The 21,303-nt window shown below is 34.5% G+C and overlaps 1 protein-coding gene across 1 annotated transcript in view; it reads right to left on the bottom strand.

The window, feature by feature from the left end:
• The window catches only part of DMD (dystrophin), a 2,123,521-nt gene that overhangs the window by 1,276,382 nt on the left and 825,836 nt on the right, over positions 1 to 21,303 (bottom strand). The window contains exons 35-37 of the mRNA XM_060138437.1: positions 5,073 to 5,252; positions 4,635 to 4,763; positions 3,015 to 3,185 (exon numbers count right to left, since the gene is read on the bottom strand). Coding sequence (XP_059994420.1) covers positions 3,015 to 3,185; positions 4,635 to 4,763; positions 5,073 to 5,252 — 480 coding nt within the window. The remainder of the gene's footprint in view (positions 1 to 3,014; positions 3,186 to 4,634; positions 4,764 to 5,072; positions 5,253 to 21,303) is intronic.

Below are 21,303 nucleotides of genomic sequence, written 5' to 3'. Positions count from 1 at the left end.
ACAGACTTCATATTCACCAAATAGTGAATCCAGATATTATCAGTGAGTTCTCAGGATAAATTTTTGCTCTACTCATTTGCCCTTTCTAGTTGACCTTTGAAAGGATCCTGAAATTAGTTTTTAAACTGAGTTCTATCCATATTCACTCCCAATCTACTTTTGTTTATCACTGTAGATTTTCTCCCAAGTTTTTCTCCTAAGTGAAAACTACCCATAAACTCAACCTTAAGAATGTCATATTACAAACCAATCTTACCTTCCATAAGCCTTACTCTAATAGGAACTTGACTTTGAGATCAAAGGCTATCCCTGAGAATTCCAGCACTGCCAAAATTACCCAATCCATAAGCAAACACACATACAAGTCATTAAATTCCTCACTGCATCAACAAAAGATTATTAGACACATTTTAGAGTTATCAGGGACTAATACAACTAATTAGTCCTAATTTTAACTAATCCAACCCAGAAATTTTACACCATGTTCTATGCACATAACTTGTACCTCCTGAACCTCATCAGAGGAAGTAGAAAGATAAAAGGGCAGAAATTCCCCCATCCAATAAGTCTATTCTTATCCATTTTATACACTCAGTTCTAAATAATAACTCCTTTGTGGGGTGGGATAGTTTTCCTTTTAAAAACTACTTATCTAGTTCAACTCCCATATCTTATAAACACTGAAAATGGAATTGCAGAGAGACCACATGTTCTGCCTAATACTGACAAAGTTCAGAATTCAATCTTCTATGTCTATTGTTCTTCCTACCACACTATGTGATTGCTGGGACCACCTCATCATTAACTGTACACCCCCATGAAGATGTACTAGTGTTAAGCATATTATATGATTGCAATAAGTATTTAAACTTGTGTTTGTAGATATATATTTTTAAGCAAGTATCTTAAACATCCTGTATATTCCCATACTCACTAGCACAATGGACACTCAATACCATTAGTGAATGCAATGATAAACAAGCAAAATGTCAGGTATGCTTTAACTCCATATTTTCTGTTTCATCATGATGATAGAGCTTAATTATCTCTTCAAAGCCCCCAAATGGGGTCAACTATTGCATTCAGTCATCTCTATGAATTTAGAGGAAAAGGAATGCTTTGAAAAGTAAAAATGTGATTGTCATCAATTAATGTATAGTTGAAATATTGATTTAAAATCTTTTATGCTTTTCTTCAGTATGGGTGATAAAAGAAACACATCAAATGGCTCACCTGATGCATGATATCTGGAAGTATACTGACACATTCGTACAGAATATAGAATGACAATTCACAAACTTCTCTTGGCCATGCTATGTTTGTCAGTTTCTATGGTGCATGATGACTTCTACTCATTTTTCAATACCTACAAGTCACAGTCTTTTGACATAGTGTATCTCAATCTACCATTGAAAAAAATCAAGAAAAGAATACCCTGTTTACTCTTAAATATACTCTAGCTCAGTGATTTATTAAAAAGTATAATGGGAAGAATACAAAACTTAGTAATGAAGTATTAGCATTCATCTTTCAGATGACTAAAATAAGTTTTGGTTGTTTAGATATTACCCATTTAATGATATCTCCAGAAGTGAAAACAATTGTCTGTTTAAACAGTAGAGTAAATTCTTACAAAAAACAACTATGGACTAAAAATAAAATTTTAGAATCTGTCGGATGTTTTTCAGGTGAGGATTACTTCATATATAAATGAGTAGAACTACTTAGTTAACTATTACAAACAAGAGCAACAAATTAAGGTAAGCTAATACCTTTTTGCTTTGGGAACGCGAGTTTTGAAGAGTAACTATGTTTCACATGCAATAAAGTATTTAAAATTCATATCACATTTCCAAATATTTTAGGAATTCCTTTATATATGTACTATTATATATAACAGTGATACAAAGTAATACCTTAGAAGATTTAAACCATGCTATTATTGGGTGTCCATAATTACCAAATAATTTTTCAAATGTATTCTCCTATTTTTCCAGGAATCAAAACTTACCTGACATATCGCATTTTCTCACAAATATTTCAATAATGTTATTCTCATTTAAGATTATTTCTAGCAATTATCTGTATATGTAAACACATATATTTCTTTTACATACATTTTTGTATTTGAAAGCATATCATATATATTGAAAAATGTGTCAAACTACATTTTATAAATTTGGGAGGTAATTCCTTGCATTTTGATACTCGCCAAAGAGTTCAAATTCGATAATACTGTGTTTATATATTTTTGCAAGCTACCTATTAAATAAGATTTTTGCCTTCATTAAATGTTACACAAATATAAAGGGTTATCATGCAAAAGTTCCATATACCCTGGTTCTTCATTAAATAGAATAAATATAAATAGACATATAAAATTACAAAAATTAGGATATACAAGCTTTGCAATTATTTGTCTTCATGGTTTGCATGTCATGATAATCTAATGGATTTTATCACAGTAAGTTATCGGCAACTAGCAAGAGCAAGTTAAAATACACACACATACACACATGTGCACAACCAGCAAAGATGTACAGAAATCCTACATCATGCAGGAGATGTACAAGACCTCATTTTGGGTATTTCTTCCATATCACACACAAGCAATATTATATTTGGCAAAATATGTCGGTAGTGCTTTCTTTAGATTATGTCTTTTGTGCTTTTTTGTTGTTGCTGCTGTTGGCCTGCGGCATGCTATTTGTTACTGTGCTGCAGGTTACCCCTGAAAGTACATATGTAAACCAGTGCAGAATGCAGTTCTAGACGAGCTGTGCCACGGAAAACAAAATGACAGAGAGAGAGGGATACAGGGGGTAGGGAGGGAAAAAGGGAGAGAGATTGATCTCCCATGAGATTCAATGGTAAAATTTCCTCAAATACATTTTGGCCTTCATTTTCCTTTTGAAAACCTTGCTGTGAGGGTTGCTTGCCCCCTTCAGGGTACTGCGCAACCTTCGCAAGAGATCATTTATCACTAGTTTCCACCTTGGAGCAGATCTTCCTACCTTTCCAGTCTTAATTCTGTGAGAAATGGCTGCAAATCGATGGTTGAGCTCTGAGATTTTGGGCTCTATTACTTTCCTGCAGTGGTCGCCGCGGTTTGCCATCAAGTTTGCTGCTTGGTCACGCGTGGAGTCCACCTTTGGGCGTATGTCATTCATTTCAGCCTTTAAACGCTATATTCCGTGAGCAAGAGACAGGGCTTAAAGTTAGTAATTAAATGGAAGTTGAAAGAGAGCGAAAGAGTGAGAAAGCAAAAGAAAGAGTGAGGGAGAGGGGGAGAGAAAGAGAGAGAAAGAGAAAGAGCACATGGAGAGAAAATGGAGGGAGTAAAAAGCCAACTTCCATAAAATAGGAGTAGAGTGAGAATGTGTGTGACCTCAGGAAAATAGGTCACTCTCCTTGGTTACGTTTGATCTATGTTTAATGAAAGTAATTCCTTAGTCTGAAGAAGGACAAGGGATGTTTTCCTTTGCTATGGAAAACAACTATTCTATGTTGCTGGCAACAATTATAGTATTTTATATTTAGTCTTATTTTATCTTTCCTGAATTTCAAAGCTGTGGAACAACCTGAATATGTGCTTAGGAAGGAAGGTAGCTGAAGAACAATTTTCTATTCCTTCTGAGTACTTACAAGTTCCTTTTTTCTTTATCATATCGATTGCCATGGAAAAAATGGATTTTCTAACAGATAAGAATTCTGTGTCACAGACAGAGGGATTGAGGAAAGCTCTGTCTGACTCAAGGGGTTGGAGAGGCTGTAAGTGAAATAACTCAGTTCCTATTTTTCCAAAGACCCTGAAGGAACATCCCTTACCTATACATCAAAGGAGAAGGAAGAGTAAAATAAGGTACAGACAATAGGGTAAATATTTCTGGGGGACAGCCTGAAATACATTTACAGTTTTTCATTAAAAAGGAATTGCAATCCTTAGAAAATATCAATTTCATAAAAAATAAACAAATGAATTGTATAGACAGAAACTACAATTTTTAAGCATTCTTTAAATAGTAATCCACTAGTCAAAATTATTGAAAATTTCAACAAAACAAAGGCATTGTTTAATTTATATGAGACTTCTTCAAATGCAATTCTTCCTATTTAACTGAAAAAACTGTCATCAAATAGAGGTATTATAGCATCAGTAAGTTACATTTGCACATTATACCCCTCATATCCTTTTACAGGAACCTTTTTTTTTTTAAAGTAAAGACTAAGTTGCCATTGAGAAAGACAGCTTAGGATGTCCTAATAATCAGTTTCAATACCAAAAAGAGAGAACACGAAGCCATGTTTAGTTTACGTATAGTTAAGAATGAAAAATTCAGTTTTATGTAAGCTCAGTATTGTTACTAATTACTAAGATTTAGACATCGCATAGGCAAAATGTCCATAGATTGGACTCCCGTTGTTTACTCAGATGGTTTGTGAACAATGCTGAGAAAGAAGTAGAGAGGGAAGGAAAGAAGGCATTAAAGGAGAAAGGAAAGGAAGAAAGGAGGTGGGGAAGGAAGATTTTTTTCACTCTTATTAAGAAGTCCTTTGTATCTTTTAGGACAAAGATAATTGATATAACTGTTGCACAGTGTGAAAATTACTTTTCATAATAGTTTATTTGCTACCTTAAGCATGTCTTCTTTTTGCTGTGGTTTCTTTTTCTCAGATTCATCCAGAAGTGTATCAGCCTGAATGATCCAGTTTGTGATGTGATTCACATTCTGGTCAAAGGTTTCCATGTGTTTCTGGTATTCCTTAATTTTAGAGACATACCATGACATAGTATTAGTTAGACAATATTTTAAAATATTTGTCCTACTTTGTACAATTTTAAAAGACAAAAAATGTAGTATCATTCAAATTACTTTTAGGTGCAATCTCCATATAGAATATAATACAAACATGCAAAAAATATCTTACACTATAGAAATAGATATTGAAATAAGGGCCAACACTTATGTGGAGTTGAAGAATTTGCTAACATAAATACTATTATTTAAAGCTTATATAATTTCTTTCTCGTGATGGAGAGGGGCTGAAAATCTTCCAGCCTCTTCTCTTACCAACAAAAGGTTTAACCACTCTTCTGCCCGGGAAGTGACAGCTATCCAGTTACTATTCAGAAGACTCAGTTTATCTTCCACCAAGGTCTCCTTCTTGCCCAAAACTGCTTTCAAGGCTTCTCCTAGCTCTGTAATGCTCTTTAGGTGAACCTTCTGTTTCTCAATCTCTTTCTGAGTGGCCTGTGAAAAGAACAGCATTTGAGCTTCGAGTACTGTCGTCTTAAGACTTAAAGCTTTTGAAATGGCTATGCGTCCAGTTACTATGGTAAGAGTTTTCAAGGGTTTAAACTTTCAACCATGTCTTTAGGAATGATGAAAATCATCCCGTATACACTGTAGTTTCGTTACTGGGTACATATGAATATGTATGCATACATAAACATGATTGACTTATTTATTTATGATTGCACATATTTAATAATAAACATACATACTGTCCATCTAAACATATTCATATTTACTTAATTTGTATAAGTATTGGCTAAAGGTAGATCTCAGAAAATCCATCCACAAATAAGCAACTGCTTTTATTTATTTACTTATTTACCGTATTTTTATTTTATTTTATTTTTTTAACATCTTTATTGGAATATAATTGCTTTACAATGGCGTGCTAGTTTCTGCTCTATAACAAAGTGAATCAGCTACACATATACATATATCTCCATATCTCCTCCCTCCTGCATCTCCCTCCCACCCTCCCTGTCCCACCCCTCCAGGCAGTCACAGTCACAAAGCACCGAGCTGATCTCCCTGTGCTATGTGGCTAAGCAACTGCTTTTAGAAAATTCAGCAATTATTGCACTCCTGTATTTCTACTGCAGGTACTTTCAAATTTTTGGTGCCACAAACCTGTTTGGCATCTGGTGAAACTTAAGTATCCTTTCTCATAATAATGTTTTTAAAAGGATAAAATTAAATGCAATGGATTTAAAATTAAAAACAATTATACTTAAATAAAATATACAAAATATATTTTTAAAATTTGTGAGATAGTAATACATGTTTTCTTTCGTAACATGTATAACTACAATGATCTAGCAACAAACCTTTAGGATAATTTCAAAGTAGTGATTAGCACCACTGGTGTTTTGAATTATATTCAATGACTAGAATGTAATATAAAATTATCTGTCATAATTTTATCTGTGACTGCTGGCAAAGTCACAGGAAGTACTGATACTGCTGGGATTTGTTGCTCACACTCATAATTGAAAAAATGCTTAATTTCAGTTAGAAGTAAATTAAAGAGATACTATTAAAATCCCCTAAGAGAGCACCAGTACTTCCTAAGACTTGATTTTCAAACCTGAAAATAAGCACATTTAATATTAGAAATTATGTAGAGAGTTGATGGAAAACTGATCCTAGTATAAACTTTACTGTCAGTTCTACGTATACCCTTTCTTGTGACGTGTCATGGCGGACCACATGACCATCTTGCATTTCCCTGCCTCTGCCCCCGATCCCTCCCTCGCCCACATACAGCTGTTGGACCTTCCCTGGTGGATAAGTCTGAGCCAAACAGATACTCTCTCAAGAAGTTTAACTGAGAGATACAGAGACTATGGTAATACCCCAGCTGAGAAGTCATTTGAAATGGAGCTGATGTCTTTACTGCAGCAAGTCAAAGCCATAGTAAGACAAAATTACTGGGTAGCAGCAATGACAAGAAGTGGAGGGAGACCTTTTGCAAAGAGGCAAATGAAATATATGCACAGAGAATAAGAGAAGTGGTCCAAGTAAACGACAGGAAGATGGTGTCTATGAGGCCAGCATATATCCTTAGTCCTATATATTCTCAAGGTGCATTTCTATCTTTGTAGTATACAGAAATAACTCTTATGGCTGCCTTTCCTCCATACTCTCAGGTCCTGATCTACTCAAAGTATATATAAATACACACACACACATATACACATTTTGCTTTTGCTTTGGCTATCAAATAAGCAGGGGAATAAATGAGGTTAAAAGATGGTATAAAATAATTTCTATATAAAACAGTCATTGTTTCTTCAATTCTAATATATACTTTTCTATTTGTTTTTCTTTTTCAAAATAAAAAAAATCTGAAATTAAGGTAATTAATGCTAAATGAACTTATCAGCTACCATGCAATGGGCTATTTGTAATGTAGCTGTCATCTGTTGCACATGAGTGAGTTAGCAATTCATAAAAGGAATTCCTTCATGTATTAATCACAAATGTTACTGAGCTCCTGCTAAATGGCTCACTATTACAGCAGAGATGTAGGTGATTTTACCCAGTGTCTTTTAGGAAATTATGAGAAATGCCATCTTTGGGTGGAAAAAGCCCTTCTGCAGTTTGACTTGTGACTGCTCATGGGCTAGATTCCAGCCCTTTCATTCCCTTTGTCTGCACCCTTGTGTAGCACACAATCTTTACAACCATACATGGTAGCCACTATTCTAGGCACTGTGGATAAAATGATAGAGACGCAAAGTCCTTACCTTTATAAAACTTATATTTGAGTATGACAAAAATATGAAAATATATGTAAATGAGCATTTCCTACTTCCTATATTCCAGACTAGTGCCTTGTCACTATAGTTCATTTACTCATAAAGGTAACACCTCACAAAGTTAAAGAAGTTAAAGCTTAATTTATATTTGGATCACTAACTATCTCTTAAAATAACTTCAGAAAGATGATACTATGTTTAAACTTTGATACAAAAAGTCGTTGCGTACATAGACATTTGTCCCTTCTAAGCCAGGCAATGCGATTAAAGGCAGTGGAAATTTCCAAATCTCAGAAGAGATCAGAGAAGTTTTGAATTTAGGAAATATTGTTGCAAACAGTTACTGGGTCACAAACAACTATTATTCATTAAAATCTCCCCAAATTCTCCAGCTAATTTTCAAGAGAAAATGTTTAATGTCCAGTGATACTTCATTCAGTTAATAAGAACAAGAAAACAGGAAATGTGGACTAATTTCTGGTTTCATTTTATGTTTTTCAATGTTGTAAGGTAAAACTCAAACATGTTGAAGTTAACACCATCATGAACATGAGCTTGAAAAAAACCAGTGTTCATTGTGGTAGTGTATAACCGTTTATGGCCAAAAGTGAATAAGGAGAAAATTTACACTCCTACTGTAAAAAGACCTAAAGTCAAACCTTTACATGTGGTATTCAAGAATAAACTGGTATTGAATCATTTGTATAAATGCTATTTTTGGTTAGGAAAAATATTGTGCTCATTTAATGGATTTTTTATTTTCCCCCACAAAAGCATTTTTTTTTTAAAGAAGATGTTGGAGGTAGGAGTTTATTAATTAATTAATTTATTTTTGCTGTGTTGGGTCTTCATTTCTTTGCGAGGGCTTTCTCTAGTTGTGGCGAGCCGGGGCCACTCTTCATCGCGGTGTGCGGGCCTCTCACTATCGCGGGCTCTCTTGTTGCGGAGCACAGGCTCCTGACGCGCAGGCTCAGTAGTTGTGGCTCATGGGCCTAGCTGCTCCGCGGCATGTGGGATCCTCCCAGACCAGGGCTCGAACCCGTGTCCCCTGCATTAGCAGGCAGATTCTCAACCGCTGCTCCACCAGGGAAGCCCACCACAAAAGCATTTTTAATTAATGGCATGGCTTACAAATAATAGGATCTTAGATTTTAAAAAAATATGCTGATCTTGCTCTGTGAAGATCTTACTTAAATTTCAATGAGTCAATGTACATTAGATGCTTAATACCCACTCTGCACTGTGCCATTCACTGCCAGAGATAAGGAAGGAGGCAGTCTCTGCATACCTTGCTCTAATGCTACCTAAAGTGTAGCTGCAAAGAAAAGTTGAAACACAAGCAAACAATTTGATATCATATTAGAAAGAACATAATTTTGAGGAAAAGATAATTCATGGCTGGGATAAGCATGAATGGCTTCAAGGGAGAGGTGATAATTGAAACCAGAGTTTACCATAAAGGACGGGATGGTTTAGACTGACTAAAGACAAAGTATAAAATGATGAGAAAGTACGAAGGTTGGAATCAAAAGCCACCAAAAGGGGAATATGGGGTACTCACTGGAAACTAAAAACATATATTTTAAGATGTCAAGGAACCATTTTTCCATGCTCTAAAAGTCTCCCTTAACAGAAGAATGTCTATACTTGCAGATGTATTGAGAACTGAATTACTGAATTAAACTACAGCTACTCTGTTGGCCATTCTCTCTATACCCTTACCTCTTTAAGAAAGGTAGACTTATTTATGGGGTTGGTGAGATGGGGAGAAATAATTGAAAATACACTTCTTCCTCTCAAAAGGCATTCAATCCTCATCACACATGATTTCTTCTGTTGCCTTATGAGGTGAGGGCTGGAGAGGGTTTGGGAAGGTCTACCCTTCTGAATGGGCAAGTTCAAATTCAATGATTAAATTGAATAAATTGTAAATCAGCTCTCTTAGTTTTTTTTCAATCATGCAGTAGTGTGACAGATTCTAGGATCAATTTTAAGGTTGAATTAAAAGCAAAATTATGGACACAGTTTTGTTTTGACCTATGACATGGTCATAAGTCTAGTTACAGGAGTTTCAACAGCAGCTTAATGTGAACTATCTACTTGGTGCTTGGGGTTTTATGATACAGGAAAAAAAATGTCAGATAAGAGAACTCAATGTAAATATCAATTGCCACAAAATCTAACACTTTTCTTTATTTTCCATATCTTTAATTTGTAACATCTGATAGCTCCAGAATAAATAGTTGAAATATTAAACACTACCCTCTATGATTTTAAAGAAACAAATTTGCTCTCTACTTTTTCGTAGCCATAGCAATTTTTTAAATGCTAGAACGATTTTCTTATAATAAAAGAAATGGGTAGCATAGGTTAATTTCTCCTAATTAAGACACCCACCCATGTGTTCAAGTGAAGGATGGAAACTACATTCTGATTCATCCCTCATACCTATAAGTTAAATCACTTGAGTCTAATTTTAAGTGGCCTGAGAGGTTCAGGATTTCACCCTCAGCTTCATCAACTCTCTTCACTGATGAGGTAGCAGGCTGGAAAAACCTGTTCTGTCAGTCTCTGTTGATCATAAAATTATGTGATGGAAACATCTTTAATTGATTTAAAGGTAAAATAGTAAAAAGTGTTGGATTAATTATCTGGTCCCATAGGAACACATCCACAGATATTTGCCAACAGGGGCAGAGAAACAAAACCCACTTGCGCTTGAGCCTCTCTTTCACCCATTTCACATTTTCAGAGGTCCAATGCTTTCCACAAATTCTCCTGGAATTTCTGATGGATTTATATTCTTAGGATAACTTCTCAATCTGATTTCCTATTATTCCCACCCTCTCCCCTTTTTTTTTATGAATTCTTTTTTTTTGAATTTTATTTTATTTTTTTTCTACAGCAGGTTCTTATTAGTCATCAATTTTATACACATCAGTGTATACATGTCAATCCCAATTGCCCAATTCATCCCTCTCCCCTTTTTTTATCTCTTAGGTGTCCCCTGTCCCATAGATTCTATCTTCACTCAGTCCCACCTTTAGTCAAATGTGTGCCATAACACCATTTCGATGTATTTTCCATCCTTTACTAGGATGCTACAAAATTCCTGTTTATTTGATCTTTCTTTACCTCTCGTGCAAGTTCCCACTATATGGATGAAGAGTTAACTAACACACCCAAAAAAGGTATTTTAAAAGGTTACCCTCACCAAGTGAATTCTGCCTTCAGTCAGTCTGCATAAATATTATACCATTTCTGGTCATCAGAAATGGGAGAGAGTTTTCACCTTTAGCTACAAAACATATTCACGGGAAGAAAGTGAACAAATTTACCACATTACTGCAATTCTAAGATGTGCATTTGTCACATATTAAGGTCTCTGAAATTGAGATAAAACGTACAATATATGTTCACATTTAAGGTGGTGGTGTTTCTTTTGATCCAAAATAGCTGTAATTAAATCAACAGTGTATCATTCAATCTAATATGTCTTAAATGTGATAAAACATGATATTAATTGTTTTTTCAGGTCCTACATTACTCTGCCATGGTCCAAGGATTCAAACATATTTTATTATTAGGCTAATGTGATGGAATAATATAATGATACATTTTAAAAGAATATAAAACATTAAATAGTGGATTTTATACCAATGTGTATTGACTTTTTATTAATAATGCATTGCCTATTAAAAAAGAATTTCATGAAAGCAGAATACGCAAAACAGAAATTATAGCTATAATGACAGTGAATAGTGACTCCAGTGGCATTTAACAGATGTTCTATTTTCTAAGTAACAGCTGCTTGATGCATTCATTGTACAAAGTTAATGATCTGCTAGTGTTATTTCACTTCACAGATAAATTACTGTGCTCTCTTTAAAAAAGATATGTAATTTTTCACGGGAATGATAGTGTAACAGACTGTAGAAATAAGTAATAGTTCTCACGCTTTTATAGCTAAGGGGAGTGATGAGTTGATGCAATTATCCAGATAATCTAGGACCAGAGGTCAGATCTCTTTAAACCGTGAAAGATAATTGTTAAAAAAAAAAAAAAAAAACTACAGGACATCATTGGCTGAACTGAACGTAGATCTCGTAAGACTGCTTGTACTGCACTAGCTAGTGGTTCTCAAACTTTGCTGAATATTAGAGACACTGGCCACACTCAGACCAATTAAATCAGAATTTCTGCGGGTAGGCTCTCAGCACTGGTAGGCTTTTAAAGTTCCCCAGGTGATTTCAATGTGCGGCCAATGCTGAGAACCACTGGCAAAACAGAATGATACGTTCTGTCATGAGATCTTAGTGGGTAACTCTCATTAAATTTTAGCATTGAAGTGACAGCAGAAGGATAATTGAGGAAAGGTATAATTGTTGTTCTTAATGTTGACTATTATAAAAATTTGTCCCTGAAATAAACGTGAAAATCATGACTTGTTACATAAGTGGCTATTTAGACATGAATTATTTTGCATTATAATACCCTGAGTTAAACTCAACATTTATGTGTGTGTGTGTGTGTGTGTGTGTGTGTGTGTGTGTGTGTGTGTGTGTGTGATTCTAACACGTAACTCTTGGTATCCCACGACTACTGTTAATAAAAATTAATGGTCAATTTATGTAAAATGGTAAATATGAATTATCCAAAAAGTTGATGGATTAAACTATTAAACTATTAAACCTTTAAACTATTAAAGAACAAAAATTATTTTTCTAGGGAATGATATTTAACCATTTTAATTTTTAGATAACACTGTGAATATTAAAGGGCTTTAATATAGCTGAATTATTTAACTGGCTTTGAATTTTTGGCTACTGAAATTAAATTAGGAATGAAAGAAATCTGTTAGTGGTTAAATCAGAAAATCATGTAGATTAAACTTTGCTGAAGCTTATATTTTCCAGACATAATGATCATCTGAGATATAAACTTCTATTTAATTACAGAAATATTTATTTTCCGATGGTTATATTTCTGTGCTCAATTCATATGCTAAACAACTGGGACCAGTAATGGGATATTCAGAATTGATTTACTTATATCCAACTAACCAAAGTGATTCTTTTTTTTTTTTTTTTTGGCCATGCTGCGTGGCTTGCAGGATCTTAGTTCCTTGACTAGGAATTGAACCCGTTCCCTTCGCAGTGAAAGCACAGAGTTCTAACCACTGGGCCATGATTTTAAGACATTAACAAATAATATCTAAAATCTAATATCACACCAGTGGCCATAGATTACAGACTAAAATAGGTGATAAATGCACACAGAATTTTCATTTTATTATTTTTATGTGGACTTATATATTGTGCACTTCAAATTTAGCCATGCTGTATTTTATTCTCATTGCGGATGATGAATAGCTTTTTGTCACTTTAGATACCTTAAAATCAGAGATAGTGTTGGATTCTAGTTGCAGATTTGCTATATACCAGGACTTCTATTTTCTCATCTATAAAATGGGAGCATTTGGTCAGATGATTGTTTCCATTTGTTCTAAAAATTACCAAACTTTGAAAGCAAATCAGCATTTTTCTCTTCTCTCGAGAAACGCTTTGGCATTCTTTTAATTTTTATCTCTTAAATTACAATTTATTATATCAAAGAGATTTTTATTGAGCATGTACTACATATCAGATACTATTTTATGCGCATGGGAAAAACCAGTGAACAAAACAGATACTTTCCCTGTCCTTTTGGCAAGTGAAACTGTTAATGCCCATGTAGTAGTCTAAGAGAGTAGGGGTTATCATGACAGCTCAGGGATCTTGTACAGTGCTGGTACTCCAACTCCCCAGGTGCTGGTAACCTCCCCTAGTTTGCCTTACCCTCCCCTTCTGTTGTCTCTGTCTCTACACTAGAGCCATCAGTGTTTCTGACCTCAACCTGGCAAAATCCATTATCAGAGATTTGTACAGTACAAAGAGGGAATATATGTGATCATTCATGGAGTGACAAACATCACAGATGTGGTTTTCTTATGGCATCTCTGTTGTCCAGACCATGCAGCTAGAAGTGATCCACTCTATCAAAATCTTAATATTAATTTTCCCTCTTTATCACTACTCTGATGGAGGCAGATTGTTGAATTTAAAAATAGAATGAGGGACTTCCCTGGTGGCCCAGTGGTTAAGAATCTGCCTGCCAATGCAGGGGACATGGGTTCGAGCCCTGGTCTGGGAAGATCCCACATGCCGTGGAGCAACGAAGCCCGTGCACCACAACTACTGAGCCTGTGCTCTAGAGCCCATGAGCCACAACTACTGAGCCCGTGAGCCACAACTACTGAGCCCATGAGCCACAACTACTGAGCCCATGTGCCACAACTACTGAAGCCTGTGCACCTACAACCCGTGCTCCACAACAAGAGAAGCCACTGCAATGAGAATCCCACACACCGCAATGAAGAGTAGCCCTTGCTTGCCGCAACTAGAGAAAGCCTGCACATAGCAATGAAGACCCAATGCAGCCAAAAATTTTAAAAATTAGAATGAAACAGCTACTGGGCTTTAGGAATTTCAAATTAGTATTAACGGTTTAACTTTGCAATTCCCATTATAAACTTTTTATCTTATTTCTGTTATTATTATTCTAAAATGTTTTATTCCTGTTATTTTAATTTTTTTTCTTGCCACTCCTGCAAGACCGGGAGAAGTAGCTGTTTCACCTAACACACAGAAACAAACACAGAGTCAAGCAAAATGTGGAGATAGGGGAATAGGTTCCAAATGAAAGGAGAAGTAAAAAAAAACAGGAAAAAATATCTCAATGAAATGGAGATAAGGAATTTACCTGATAAATATTTCAAAGTAATGGTCAAAAAATGCTCACTGGACTCAGAAGAATGGATGAATACAGGGAGAACTTCAACAGAGACAGAAAGTATAAGTACCAAACAGAAACTAAAGAGCTGAAGATTATAATAACTGAACTTAAAAATACACTAGAGGAGTTCAACAGAAGACTAGAAAAAGCAGAAGAAAGAATCAGTAAAAATATGTGGAGATTAAACAACCTACTACTGAACAACCAATGGGTCAATGAGGAAATCAAAGAAGAAATTTAAAGAAATACCTTGAGACAAATGCAAAAGGATATATATCAAATCTATGGGATGGAGAAAGCAGTTTTAAGAGGGACGTTCAAAGTTCATAGAAACATAGGCCTGCCTACCTCAAGAAATAAGGAAAATCTCAAATAAACAGTCTAACTTTACACCTAAAGGAAAGAGAAAAATAAGAACAAAGCCCAAAGTTATTAGAAAGAAGGAAATAATAATGGTCAGAGCAGAAATAAATGAAATAGAGACCAAAAAGACAACATAAAATATCAATGAAACTAAGAACAAGTCCTTGGGAAAGATAAGCAAAATGGACAATCCTTTAGGTAGACTCACTAAGAAAAAAAGAGAGAGGGTTCAAATAAATAAGACCAGAAATGAAAGAGGAGAAATTACAACTGACACCAAACAAATATGAAGGACCATAAGAGACTACTATGAACAATTATATGCCAACAAACTGGACAACCTACAAGAAATGGATACATTCCTAGAAACATACTATCTTCAAAGACTGAATCATGAAGAAATAAAAAATATGAATAGACCAATTACTAGTAAGGAGACTGAATCAATAACCAAAGAACACCCAACAAACAAAAGTCCAGGACCAGACAACTTCAGTGATGAAGTCTATCAAATATTCAAATAATATTTAATACCTGTCCTTCTCAAACTCTTCTAAGAAATTGTAGAGGAGCAAGTGCTCCCAAGCTCATGTTATGAGGCTAGCATCACCCTGATACCAAAACCAGAGAAGGACACCACAAAAAGAGAAAATTACAGGCCAAGATCTCTGATTAACATAGATGCAAAAATCTTCAACTAAGCATTAGCAAATGAATTCAAGAATACATTAAAAGGATTATACATCTTGATGAAGTGGGATTTATTCCAGGGATGAAAGGAAGCTTCAACCTCTGCAAATCAATCAACATGATACACCATGTTAACAAGATGAAGAATAAAAATCATATGATCATCTCAGTAGATGCAGGAAAAGCATATGACAAAAATCAATACCAATCCATAATAAAAATTCTCAACAAACTGGATATAGAGGGAATGTTCCTCAACATAATAAAGGCCATTTTTCACAAACCTACAGTTAACATCATAATGAAGAAAACTGAAAGATTCTCCTCTAAGATCAAGAACAAGACAAGGTTGTCCACTCCCCCCACTTTTATTCAACATAGTATTAGAAGTACTAGCCTGAGCAATTAAGCAGGAAAAAGAAATAACAGGCACCCACATTGGAAAGAAAGAAGTAAAACTGTCACTATTTGTGAACAACATAACTTTACATATAGAAAACCCTAAACACTCTACCAAAAAACTTTTAAAACTTATAAATTCAGTAACTTAGCAGAGTACAAAATCAATACACAAAAATCTGTTGCATTTTGATACACTAAAAGTATCAGAAAGAGAAATTAAAAAAATAAACCCATTTACAATTTCATTGTAAACCCATTCTACAATTTCATAAAGAAGAATAGAATGCCTAGGAGTAAATTTAACTAAGGAGTTAAAGAACTTATACACTTAAAACTACAAGACACTGATGAAAAAAGTGAAAAAAACACAAATAAATGGAAAGATATTCCATGCTCATGGATTGGAAGAATTAATGTTGCTCAAATGTCCATATTACCCAAAGCAAACTACAATTTCAATGCAATCACTATCAAAATTCCAATGACATTTTTCCCAGAAATACAACAAACCATCCTCAAATATGTATAGAATCACAAATGATCCTGAATAGACAAAGCAGTCTTTGAAAGAAGAAGAATATAGGTGGAGGCATCATGCTCCCTGATTTCAAATTATACATCAAAGCTATAATAGTTTAAAGAGTGTGGGTTTGGCATACAAACAGACACACAGATCAGTGGAACATAGCCCAGAAATGAACCCATGTATATATGGCCAATTAATCTATGACAAAGGAGCCATGAATATGGGGGGAATGACAGTCTCTTCAATTAATGGTGTTGGGGAAACTGGACAACTACATTCAGAAGAATAAACCTGGACTACTATCTTTCACCATATACAAAAAATAACTCAAAATGGATTAGAGAGTTGAATGTAAGACCATAAACCATAAAACTCTGTAAAGCTTCTGGACATCAGTCTTAGCAATATTTTTTGAATCTGATTCCAAAGGCAATTGCAACAAAAGCAAACATAAGCAAATGGGACTACATGAAACTAAAAAGCTTCTGTACAGTGAAGGAAGCCATTATCAAAATGAAATGGCAATCTACTGAATGGGAGAAGACATTTGCAAATCACATATCTATAAGGGGTTAATATCCAAAATATATAAAGAGCTCATACAATTCAGTAAGAAAAAAAAAACAAACAATCTGATTAAAAAATGAGCAGAGGATCTAAATAGATACTTTTTTTCCAAAGGAGACATACAGATAGTCAACAGGCACATGGGGAGATGCTCAATATCACTAATCATCAGGGAAATGTTAATCACCACAATGAGATACCCCTTCACAGCTGTCATAATGGCTATTATCAAAAGGACAAGAAATAACAAGCGTTGGCAAGGATGTAAAGAAAAGGCAACCCTAGTGCACTGTTGGTGGGAATGTAAACTGGTGCAGTCTCTACAGAAACCAGTATGGATGTTCCTCAAAAAAAAATTAAACTATCATATGACCCAGCAATTCTACTTCTGGGTATTTATCAAAAGAAAATGAAAACAATAATTCTAAAAGATACATGCATCTGTATGTCCATTGCAGTACTATTTACAACAGCCAAGATATGAAAACAACCTAAGTGTCCACTGATGTATCAATGGATAAAGAAGATGTGATGTACAGACACACACACACAAACACACACACACACACACACACACACTGGAATACAACTCAGCCATAAAAAGGAATGAAATCTTGAAATTTCGACAACATGGATGGACCTTGATGGTATTATGTTAAATGAAGTAAGTCAGACAGAGAAAGACAAATACCATATGATTTCACTTATATGGGGAACCCAAAAAAACAAAACTTACAGAGAACAGATTGGTAGTTGCTAGAGAGGAGGGGTGTTGGGGTGTGGGAGAAATGGGTGAAGGAGGCACTCAAGAGGTACAGACAAAGACAAATACCATATGATTTCACTTATATGTGGAATCTAAAAAAACAAAATAAATAACAAAATAGAAACAGAGTCATAGATACAGAGAACAAACATGCAGTTGCCAGAGGATGGGGGCAAGATAGGGGAAGGGGATTAAGAGATGCAAACTTACAGTTATAAAATACATGAGTTATGGGTATGAAATACATAGTGTGGGGAATACAGTAAATAATAATAATCTTTGTATGGTGACAGATGGTAACTAGACATCATGGTGATCATTTTGTAATATATAGAAATATAAAATCAATATATTGTGTACCAGGAAGTAACACAGTTCTGTAGGCCAATTATACTTTAAAAACAAACAAACTCATAGAAAAAGAGATCAGATTTATGGTTATCAGAGTAGGGGGTTGGGGAAGGGGAAATTGGATGAAAGTGGTCAAAAGATATAAACTTTCAGTTTTAACATAAACAAGTACTCAGGGATATAGCGTACAACATGATTAATTAACACTGCTGTATATTATATATGAAAGTCCTTAAGAGAGTCAATGCTAAGTTTTCTCATCACAAGGAAAAAATTTTTTTCTTTTCTTTTGTTTGTATATGAGATGATAGATATTAACTAAACATATTGTGGTCATCATCTCATGATGTACATAAATCAAATCTTTATGGCGTACACCTTAAACTTATACAGTGCTGTATGTAAATTATATCTCAGTAAAACTGAAAGAAAAAATAAAACGCCAATGACTACTAAAATGCAAAAGAAAAAAAAAAGTTGGATTTTTTTCTACCTAGTGCGGTATCAAAATGCTACCTGAAACGTCCCAATCTCAGGATTTTTATTGCTGTTGATGATGCATGAGGTGGAAAGAACATCACTTGATTTTCGAATAAGTGATTAAGCTTGTGCTACTGACTACATTATAGAAAAAATAAAAAGAACGTGGGAAATGAAAAAAAAGGTACAAACTTGCAGTTATAAAGTAAGTCATGAGGATATAATGTACAGGATGGTGACTATAGCTGACAAAATTATATTACAAATTTTCAAGTTGTGAAAAAAGTAAATCTTAAAAGTTCTCATCACAAGAAGAAAAAGATTTGTAACTTTGCATAGTGACAGATGGTAATGAGACTTGCCGTGGTGATCATTTCACAGTGTATGCAAATGTCGAACGTTTATGCTGTACACCTTAAACTAATACAATGCTATATGCCAATTATACTTCAATAAAAAGAAACCAAAAATAAATAAATGAATTCGTTTTGAAAAGAAGTCTGACATTTATCTTTTGAAATGGCAGGTGAGACTAACAGTCTGAGTCAAGTTCTCCATCTACCAAGAAAGCATTTGAAATGAGAATGTACTAAGGAGTCATGGGGTTTCATGTATGAAAGTTTAACTTTTTTTTCATTTTAAGAAAGTAGAATCATTATCATAAATGTGACTGCTTTATATCTGTAAGCCGCATGTTTTTACTATATGACTGTAATTTTTGAAAAAGCTTCAGCACCTTCCAAATGAGTTTATTAAAAAATTATGTAATTAAGATGTAAATGTGTATCCTTTTCATTTGACCACTAAGGAGTCTAAAAGTATATCATTAGCAGCTTAGTGTTTCAAAAGATCGAGAAAGAGTGATAAATTATCATACAGACAAAGAAAAACACCAGATTTCTATCCTTTTTTTCCTGTTGGATCTCAAATTAGTATTGCTCCAGAGTTTTATGGAAAATGCTTCAGATAGACTCAGTAAGCTGAGCCGTCTCCAGAACACTCAAGCTTTCTAACATGACAAGGATTATCTAGAAACCTTGCCAAGTTCTTTATCTTATATTTTAATGAGTTTATGGTGAGGCTAAAGCAAACATATCTCCTTAGGTGACATATTCAATGACCTTATGGAGACTCTGGAATTTTGAGTTCATATGTGGCATACTTCTGTAGTTTCACCTCAGTTAGTTATAAATTGTAGTCAGAATTGTTCAAATTCCCTTCATGTATAGCTCTACTCCTTTGCGCACCATTATGTTAGCATTCCTCATTATATTTAGAAAGCTACTCTACTAATATGGGATGAATTGTGTTCCCTCAACGTTCATATGATGAAGTCCTAACCCCAGTACCTCAGAATGTGACCCTATTTGCAGACAGGACATTTAAAGAGGTAATTAAGTTAAAAAAAAAAAAAGGTCATTAGGGTAGACCCTAATCCAAAATGACTGGTGTCCTTACAAGAGAAATTGGGAGACATGCATGTACAGAGGGAAGACCATCTGAAGACAGCTATTTACAAGATATGGAGAGAGTCCTCAGAAAAAAACAACCCCGCCAAAGCCTTGACCTCGGACTTCCAGCCTCCAGAACTGTGAGAAAATAAACTTCTGTTGTTTAAGCCTCTCAGTCTGTGGTATTTTGTTAGGCCGCCCTAGTAAACTAACATATCCATTAAACTGGATATGAACAACCAAATATATTGTCCCTAGCATTAAGGGAAGGGTGACAGAATGAAGCCTGGATCATTTTCATGAATCCTCTACATGTCCCATGGATGTTTTACCATATTTTATACTTTAATAGATCATAAATATTTTCTGGGCTTTTTTTAAATTTATGAGTACTTATGGTTCAAACTGCCATCAGTAGGTCATATATATATAGAGAGATAGATCATTCAGGACTTCTCTGTCTTTATCTTAGGATGGAAAAGGAAAAGTTGATACTGCTCTGGCCAAAAGTGCTGTCTGTTCCTGAGAATGCATTCTCTATTTCTTCATTTTAGTATAAGACCTACTCATCATTTCAGCAGGACACACTGGCTACCCAGCCAGATAGAGACCATCTTTTGCCACCCTCCCTGAAGGCTAGATATGATCATGTGATTAAGATCTGGCAAATGGAATTTTGGCTTATTTCTTGTAACAGCCCAGCTTGCACCTAAATACATGATTGTCATTGATCCCAACTAAATTATCACACAGAAATATGATGTTTGTTTGGATGATAAGGGGAAATAAAAGGCCAATGTAACTTCTAATCTGTACCCTCTGTACACTCACTACTGTAATAATCTCACAATATATACGATCCTGAACTAATAACTCCAAGTAAATATCTTATCTCTAACAACAAATCTATTCTGAAAGGGAAGAAAAAGACATTTATTCCCTAATGTTTATTTGACAAAAATTGTATGTAACAAATTTTTACATCTACTTGTCATCTGAATCTACATAAAGAAAATCAGTTTTCAGTTTTGATCTCATTGTATGACTAAGTTTTTACATAATGCAATTAAAATTTCCCAAATTTGGATAATCTAGATAGGCTTCTTGAATTCAAAATAAAGCACAGATCTCTTAAACATCTAGTTAACGCAGGCACATGTTTGTTAATTTAAAAAAATGAGGGGGCAGAGTGTGCTATGATTTATTTTTTTCTAAGTGCCCAAAGGCTTGGCAAAGTTTAAGGTGAAAACACATTATTAATATCAACTATTTACTTTATATCAACACACTTTTAAGTAATGCGGTAATATATCAACTG

Source organism: Lagenorhynchus albirostris, chromosome X, assembly GCF_949774975.1.
Source record: "Lagenorhynchus albirostris chromosome X, mLagAlb1.1, whole genome shotgun sequence".
Classification (NCBI taxonomy): Eukaryota; Metazoa; Chordata; class Mammalia; order Artiodactyla; family Delphinidae; genus Lagenorhynchus; species Lagenorhynchus albirostris.
The sequence above is the reverse complement of the archived record's forward strand: the minus strand, read 5'-3'. Positions and strand labels throughout refer to the sequence as shown.